At 35.8% G+C, this 8,826-nt stretch overlaps 1 protein-coding gene across 1 annotated transcript; it reads right to left on the bottom strand.

Moving 5' to 3' along the window:
- Positions 1-620: 620 nt before the first annotated feature.
- pygl (phosphorylase, glycogen, liver) lies at positions 621-8,377 on the bottom strand. The gene is made up of 20 exons (XM_059565883.1): positions 8,097-8,377; positions 7,472-7,573; positions 7,320-7,398; positions 7,115-7,218; positions 6,195-6,329; positions 5,999-6,110; positions 5,401-5,483; positions 5,088-5,225; positions 4,820-4,912; positions 4,502-4,648; positions 3,679-3,842; positions 3,480-3,594; positions 3,293-3,394; positions 2,964-3,111; positions 2,739-2,797; positions 2,444-2,585; positions 2,149-2,356; positions 1,907-2,041; positions 1,768-1,834; positions 621-971 (listed from the first exon to the last, which is right to left on the bottom strand). The coding sequence occupies exons 1-20, from the start codon at positions 8,337-8,339 to the stop codon at positions 783-785; spliced, it is 2,565 nt and encodes an 854-aa protein (XP_059421866.1). The 5' UTR covers positions 8,340-8,377; the 3' UTR covers positions 621-782.
- Positions 8,378-8,826: the final 449 nt, after the last annotated feature.

Genomic DNA, 8,826 nt, shown 5'->3' with positions numbered 1-8,826 from the left:
TGTTTTCTGTTGGTATATATTCCAAATGACATTTATTTTTGTGACAGTAAAGCTCAAATACAATTTCGTATTCTCACAGCTGAAAATGATCGACTTTTCTATTTTTTTATCTTGTCTTATTATTTTTGTGTAAACTATGATGCTTTTTCAGGATTCTCTCATGAATTATCTCATGATCTCTCAGCTGTTTTTTTTCTAAATATGTATTTTTGCAAGGAATTAATTTAACTGATCAAATTGACAGTAGACTTAATCAATTAATTCCCTGCTGAATAAAAACATTTTCTTTAAAATAAAAAAATCTCCTGATCACAAACTGTTGAACTATAGGCTATATTTACAATCATTTAATTACTAGATGCTTACAGTGTATTTTGAGTGCATGTTTTGTTTAGCATTGTGTCTCTTTAGAATTGAACCCACAACTTTGGTGTTGCAAGCCCTTGCTCTGGTAAAACTATTTCAATTTCTTTTGTACCATATAAATGTCAATACGTTGACCCATGAAACTCTTTGTCCTCTGCCTCTCGTCCTCCACTCTTCTTTTTTATTAAATTTTTCATAAAATCATTATATTTGCTAATACTATATGAATAAACTGACTCGATGTTGAACTCATGTTGAATTAAAATATGAGGTTTATTTGAGCTTTTTGCTTGTACAAAGCACTCCTCTAGAAAAATTTAAAGAAAAACCTAAAGTTGAGTTAATTCTAAGTTATGTAGTTCTATTAATTACTGTAACAAGTCTTCTCATGATCCTATGACTCTGTGCTGGCGTGTTCAGTTCTTGCGCAGGGCGCGAGCGGTCTCCTCCAGAGCTTCACGGGGTTCACTGGGTGGAGGAATCTTCAGGTCAGTGGGCTCCACTCCCCAGATCTCAGTGGCGTACTCTTTAATGGTACGGTCACTGGAGAACTTTCCAGATGCTGCAATGTTCTTAATTACCACCCGAGTCCACTCTCTCTGATCCTGTCCAAAACAGAGAAATATGGACTATATTAATTGCACTTATAAGGTCTCTTTGTAATTTTTTGGAGCTTGACAGTCTAAGTCACTTTGAACGGTTGCTACAGTATATAGAAAAGAATTGCGTAATCATTCTTAACTCTCACATCTTCTTAAATCATAAGATTCTTAAATTTCAACTTTCGTGTTCCAAAGACAAAATAGCTAACAAACTGAGTCGGTAAATGGGTAAAGCTGATGTGTCACTGAATGTCATTGAATTAAATGAAATGACAAGTAGTGATGGGAGAAACGAAGCTTTTCGAAGCTCTGAATCAACTGAATTATTTCACAACATCATTCACTGTTACAAACATGCATACAGACACATTTTATAAATCAATTACAAACGTTATTATGAAAGTGTAATCTATTAAATATAATCTACTAATCATTAAATATGAATCATTTTTGTTTGTTTATTAATTTGTGTTTTTTATTTTTAAGTAGGACTTGGCTAATTAGACCATTTAAGAATAAACTATCACTGTCTGAATTTTATTGTACATGCATGTTTATTACATTAACTTAAATGCATAAGAACTGAACCTACATTATAAAACAATAAAAACAACAACTACATTTTTAACAAAGTCTTGTTTGGTAAAATCACGTGTCCTGGCCAGTGCGATGTGGTCCGAATCTCTGGTTGAACAAAAGTTCTGCAAAGGTTTTAATTCTACATGAAGCAGGATGAAGGAGAACGTTGAGCAATAATCTGAATCTCTGACGTGTTTATTAGACAAAATGTGTTTGTCACCTTATACAGAGCGCTGACTCTCTCTTGACACTCGACGTAAGACTCATAGTCTGCGAAAACCTTAAACCTGGGGGACAGTTTTAGAGAGCGTGAGAGATTGTAGGGTAAGGATTTGAGAAAGAAAGTGTGAGTGTTTTACCGATCATGATGGAACAGCATGTTGATGATGTCATTGAACATCTCAGGCTGTTTCGGTAAAAAATAGCCACTTTTTATCTGATTTATGGCTTGTTTCAGCTCCGGAAGACTCTCGTAATATTCTAATGCATCATAGCTGCGCACACACACACACACACACACACACACACACAAACCAAAGGAATGGTTAATGTCTTCAAAGATCCATTTCCATATATTTAATCTCTTCGTCTCACTCCTTACCCTTCTTTATCCATCTTTGCCACATCTTCCACCCTCATGCCAAAGATGAAGAGGTTTTCTTCTCCGGCTTCTTCTGCCATCTCCACGTTGGCACCATCCATAGTGCCAACGGTCAGCGCACCGTTCAGCATAAACTTCATGTTTCCCGTTCCGGAAGCCTCTGTACCTGCAGTGGAGATCTGCTCTGACAGGTCTGTAGCTGGAATCACTGCACATAAAAACACAGATAATCATAAATTCATCCATCAATATGCAAACAGTTTCAATGTCTATTAGTTGTGAGTGTGTATGTCACCTTTCTCTGCAAGTGACACCCTGTAGTTCTCCAGGTAAATGACCTTCAGTTTACGGCCGATCACAGGATCATTATTCACCACATCAGCGACGGAGGTGATCAACTTAATGATCATCTTTGCCATGTGATATCCAGGAGCAGCCTGCATAAAGCATACAGTATCATTCAAAGGTTGAGGATAGTAATATTTTTATTTTGAAAGAAATTAATACTTTTGTTCAGCAGGAATGCATTAAATTGATCGAAAGTTGCAGTACAGGCATTTACAATGCAAGAAAAAGATTTCTTGTTTTACCTTTCCACCGATAATCACAGTCCGTGGTACGAACGGTGTAATGGGGCTCCTTTTGATGCCTGTGTGTGAAAAAGTTGGAACATTCTTCAGTATCTTATTTTGTGTTGCACAGAAGAAAGACTTGATTTTTAAAGGAGTCTCTACATAGATGAAAGTATTTTGAAAAACATTTAAAATGACAGCTTAATCAACATGTGCCAGTGTGTGTTTGTTTTCTGTACATACGGTTGTACATGGTGATGACGTGAAGGCAGTTGAGCAGCTGTCGTTTGTATTCATGGATTCTTTTCACATGGACATCAAACATTGATGCGGGATTTATGTCCACGTTGTACACTTTCTCTAAATATTGCGCAAACTTCAGCTTGTTATCCTACACACAAAAATAAAAAACTGGAACTTACTTTGATTTAAAATTAACAAACCTTTTGACTAATTTTGAGTCAGAAATGCCCACAGAACACCTCAAAAGTAATAAAAAATTATATAAAGAGGAGGAAAAAAAGAAGAAATTTACTACTAGATTAACAAGATCTACAAAGTTAATATGAAACCTGTTTGACTTTGGCTATATCTCGGATGAAAGCATTGTCGTCAACCAGATCATTCAGCTTCTGCAGCTGAGTCATATCTTTCACATACTCTTCGCCGATAGCCTGCAAACACACACAAATGAAACATATAAAAACATCACCTGGAAAAATGTGTTAAAAAAACAAGAGAAAAACGAGTGTGTTGGACCTCTGCGATCAGATCAGCGAGTCCTGGGTTGCAGAGGAGCAGCCAGCGCCGTGGTGTGATGCCGTTTGTTTTATTCTGAAATTTCTCTGGTTCCAGCTCACTAAAGTCTCGGAATCTAAATGATCAAATTTAAATTCAACTAAGAAAATAATCGGCAGTGGGAAGCAGGATTGTATGTATGTGAGATAGAGAGGCCTACACGTCTCTTTTGATGATGTCGGAGTGAATCTGTGCAACTCCATTGACTTTGTGTGAGCCCACAATGCAGAGATGAGCCATGTTTACGCTCTTTCCCCCTTCCTCCTCGATCAGAGACATCGTGCGTATTCGATCCATATCATCTGGAAACAGAGATGCTATATGCTACACACACACACACACACACACACACACACACACACACACACACACACATGCAAATACACACATATACATACAAAAACATTAATTTGGTATCTGCTCTAAATTGTCATCATTTGTAAGTCGCTTTGGATAAAGGACTCTGCTAAATTACAAAATAAATAAATGTAAGTTTGCATGTGGGTTTACTTGTGGGTCTACACTTTGAGGACAAATTTAAACTGAAAAATCCTCTGTTTGGAGTCTTCAACTGAAAAATGGCTCATAAGTAGTGCTGTCAAACGATAAATCGTGATTAAACGCATTCCAAATTAAAAGTTTTTGTGTACATAATATATATGTGTGTGTACTGTGTATATTTATTATGCATATACTGTATAAATACACACACATACAGTTTATATTTCGAGAATACTTACATGTATATATTTATATTCATATAAATTATATTATATATAATATTATTTTCTCAAATATATACATGCATGTGTGTGTTTATATTATACATAATAAATATGCATAGTACAAATAGATATATTATGTAAAAAAAAAATGTTTATTCCAGATGTGATTAATCGCGATTAATCGTTTGACAGCACTACTCATATACAGTATAATAAAGTACATGCAGTTTTCCTGAGTCTGGGTGTAAGTGTACTCACATCCAGGTGTATTTGGTTGATCTTGTATATGATCTGCAGGTGTCGGGGTAAAAGTTTCTCCATCAGTTCCACTGGCCAACGCTCCAGAGCTTCAGGCAGAACCGTGTGGTTGGTGTAAGCAAACGTTTGTTTAGTGATATTCCAGGCCTAGATACTCACACAGAAGAACTCATTTCAGTGACCATACTGCCTTGACAAAATCAACATAAGATGATTGTACAGTACAAAACAAAATATCGACCCTAACTAGTATTGTTGTAGTTAACTACAATCAAAACTATTAAAATTAGTGTATCATGAATTAATCATAAATCTTACTGTGTCCCAGTCTAGTTTCTCAATGTCCACAAATATCCTCATCAGTTCAGGGATGGCCATAGCAGGATGAGTATCATTCAACTGGATGGCCACCTGACAAACACACAGGCACAATCACACAAGTACATTACTTCAGTGTTCATAACATAATGCAAAGCACTAATGTAGTGACTAGCGTGGGTGGTAAGTGCCTGCAGAATTACAGTGTGGAATGATTGTTTCAGGTCAAGTGAGATGTTTAGTGTGAATGTGTAGAGCGAAAACAGACCTTATCAGGAAAGCTATCAAATGACATTGGTCCATAGCAGTTCCTCTTTGAGGTCTTAAAGCGCCGAATCACATCTTGTAAAGTCGCTGCCACCACAAAATATTCCTGCTTCAACCGCAGCTCCTTTCCTTCAAAGAACTACAACACCCACAAATTGCATTGTCCAAAAAACTACAAATGAGTGTGTTTGGGCTAATGTACCTACATTGGATAATTGAAACCTAATTTTCTGCACACAAAAATTAATACAGATCAACGCAGTTTAAATGCATAAAAGCAAATCTGCCTGAGCACAGGGTGAAAAAAACCTTACATTGTCATTTGGATAGAGTACACGGGAAATGTTTTCTGCTAAGTTACGGTCCAAAACTGCCTGAATATAATCACCAAGATTAACTGTGAAAACAAAACAAAACATCCGTCATTGAATTATTACATATAAATTCCAGTGGCACTGATATCAGGTGTCTGAAGAAATTGTAAATGCCAGGGCTACTAAAAGTATATTTGATATTTAAAAGTCATTTTTTTTATTTAATAGTCTTTTTTTTAAATTATTATTAATTAAATTCCAAATGGTTAGATCTGGTTAAACTGATTGGTTCATTTAATTTAGTAATCTTAATTAGTTCAATTTAATATTTAACATTAATTAGTATCCATTTTGAATTGATAAATACTGGTTAAACTGAAAACTGACAAATAAAGAAAAATTTAGACAAATGGTTTTTCTTTGTCTGCTAAATGACTTAATGTAAATGATTAATATGCACTGATGAATAGTAAAAAAAACAACAGAAAATGGGGTACATTTTATTTTTGAAGTAGTAAAAAGATACTTTTATAATGTTTGTCTTGTATAAATGTCTGCAGTTAATATGGGTTGGTATTCTGTTGTGTGAATGACTCACAGTCTCGCAGGTTGAAGTCGTTGGGTGCACGTGCAGACCACAAGCGCATAGTGTTCACTGTGTTGTTCATGTATCCAGGGATTGGTGTGTCGTAGGGCATGGCAAGGACCACCTATACCATTAACATGCATCACAAACCTGGCCAGGTTACTGCTATCCTTAAAGTGTGTGTTTATTCGTGTAACAGTGTTGATACCTGTGTGTCAACCCATTTCGGCTCTTTCCCATCCTCCTCGTCCACACGGCCGTAGAAATGCACAGGCAGCATGAACTCAGGACGGGCTTTCTCCCAGGGGTTACCATACCTCAACCAATCATCCGCCTCCTCAACCTAACAGAAAATGATACAGAGATGATGAAAGAGGACACCAGTTACAGTCTGCACTGGGGGACATAGTACTCAAATCTAGGGCAGGTTAAAGTTCAAGTGTGTGTATTTTTTAAATTAGCATTTTCACTGCACAAACACACCATTATCACTGTCCTTCTGCAAATAAATCGAGTTTCTTATCAACGTACTACTGCTGGCACGAGATCCCTATTGGTGCAGTATTATCAGCTCAGTGACAAGCTCACATGCACCAGGCCAGTGACCACAAATACAGTGGACTCCTGGCCCATTTACATTGATTTTTATGCAGACACTTTCCTACAAAGTATCCCAAACTGCTAAGTACCCAGAATTTTGTGGAAATGCAAAATATATATATATATATTTAAGATAAATTTAGCCTAAGTAGATTGAAAATATATATGAATTATAAGTAACTAAAACCTATGGAAAAATATATTAATTTAAGTAGATTTTTAAATCTATAATAGTAATATATTTTGACACTTTTGTACTCGATTTAAAAATATATCTGAAAACATATACAAATGTATGAGAAAATACAAGTAACTAAAATGTATCTAATATATATATATATATATATATATATATATATATTTCAAAATCTTTATTAGTGATAAATTTAGGCATTTTTTGTATTCTGAAATATATTTTTGCTATGTGGGTCAGTCAGAACTTCTATAATGAACTTGTATTATGACATCAGAAGCTTGTAAATTAGAACTTTTTTAATGAATAAATTAAGGAAATCTGGGTGAATTCACCTGCCAGCCATCTTTGATTTTCTGGTTGAAGATTCCATACTCATATCGGATCCCATATCCATAAGCAGCCAGACCCAGAGTCGCCATGGAGTCGAGAAAACAAGCTGTGGATCGCGTACACACAGTAAATATTGCTCATTTATATTAATATGGTAAATTATTTGTATAGTGTATGTGTGAGAGAGAACAAGAGAGAAAGAGAGACCTGCTAATCTTCCCAGCCCTCCGTTCCCTAATCCAGCATCTTCTTCCATCTCTTCCAGATCCTCCATATCCAAACCAATCTAAAAGGAAAAAGGGAGATTTAAAGAAAGCCAGATGCACAGATGGAAAGGCAAGTGTTTAGTCCTCTCTCACCTGGTAGATAGCCTCATCACAGGCGTTCTGCAGACCCAGATTAATCATGGTGTTCTGGAGCGCCCTACCCATGTAGAACTCCAGTGAAAGGTAATATACACGCTGAAGCACACAGAAATATAAACAGTTTCAAAATCAAACAGAGAATTCTTGGACTGTACATTGGATGCAAATTATGCCAAATTATTTCCCATCACAAAAAAAAAACAAATTCACAATAAGTTGCCTACACTAAAATATTATTATTATTAATTTTAATAAATTAAAAATTATCTTATATATCCACATTATTCAGGTATGTCATGACAGTCTGAAGCCTGGCAAACAACTGGAACAAATACATTATTTGGATCCACAAAACTTGTATTTCAAAGCACCTGACTTAATTAACCGAACCGACAACACTACAACCTGTTAATCTCATAATAATTAAAAGTGAATAAAAAATGTTATGTCCACATGTGTCAACGTGAAAATATCTCTTATATTCCAATAAAAGGAAGAAATTTTTCCAAATTACATTTCATTTCGATAATTAAATTTTTGCTGTGGAAAAAAGTTTCAAACAAAAGTTACCACGTGACGTATTATTAAAAAACGTTTTTTTTTTTTTTAAAGGACTCACTTTGGGGTCGGCCTCATAATAGAACTGCTGTGTTCGGATCCAGCGGCCCACCAGGTGATCACGCACCGTGTGCGCGAGCGCGAAATAATAATCGCGCGGCGTCGCGACGTTCCTGTCTTTGACCAACGTGAAGTGCAGGTGCCGGTTAAAGCCCTTCTTCAGCTCTGCCACATTCTCCACACCGACGATCCCTCTGATGCTGATCTGCTTGCGCTTCTCCTGGTCCGTTAGAGGAGTCGCCATCCTGAAGATCACCGGTTACACCGAGCAACCGGGGTTACGAGCTTCATATTTTTATAGGAGGCACCGAGGGAGGAGCAGAAAGTCTCTCTCTCTCCCCCCCCCCCTCTCTCTCTCTCTCTCTCTCTCTCTCTCTCTTTCTCTCAATTTTTTTTAACCATGTTAAAAATACAGTATATGAATCAATGACTTGATATTAAAATACATAATAATGCAGCTAACACAGTCACCTGAATACACATCTTCTATGATGAACACGGTTTCAGTTTTAAATTAATATTCATTTTTTTTATATTTTTGTATACCTTCAGTTAAAAATGTCTCTTAGACCTAAGATTTTTGAAAAAATGTACCCTAATAGTTAAATTATTATTGCTTCTTAATATTGTAACTGTAAGGTCATTATTAAATTGTAATTTAAATTATATAAACCACATAACTACAAAGATGTAAAACATAAACAGTAATAAAAAGACTTGATGTTGCACAA

The sequence above is a fragment of the Carassius carassius genome, chromosome 14, assembly GCF_963082965.1.
Source record: "Carassius carassius chromosome 14, fCarCar2.1, whole genome shotgun sequence".
In the NCBI taxonomy this organism is placed as follows: domain Eukaryota; kingdom Metazoa; phylum Chordata; class Actinopteri; order Cypriniformes; family Cyprinidae; genus Carassius; species Carassius carassius.
This window is presented reverse-complemented; position numbering and strand designations above follow the sequence as displayed.

Excerpts from the sequence above, each read along its gene's own strand:
- pygl (XM_059565883.1), bottom strand. The coding sequence starts at position 8,339 with ATGGCGACTCCTCTAACGGACCAGGAGAAGCGCAAGCAGATCAGCATC. Across the intron at positions 7,574-8,096 it reads ATTATGAGGCCGACCCCAAA|CGTGTATATTACCTTTCACT; the intron begins GTGAGTCCTTTA and ends TGTGTGCTTCAG. Across the intron at positions 2,357-2,443 it reads GGTGTCACTTGCAGAGAAAG|TGATTCCAGCTACAGACCTG; the intron begins GTGACATACACA and ends TTTTATGTGCAG.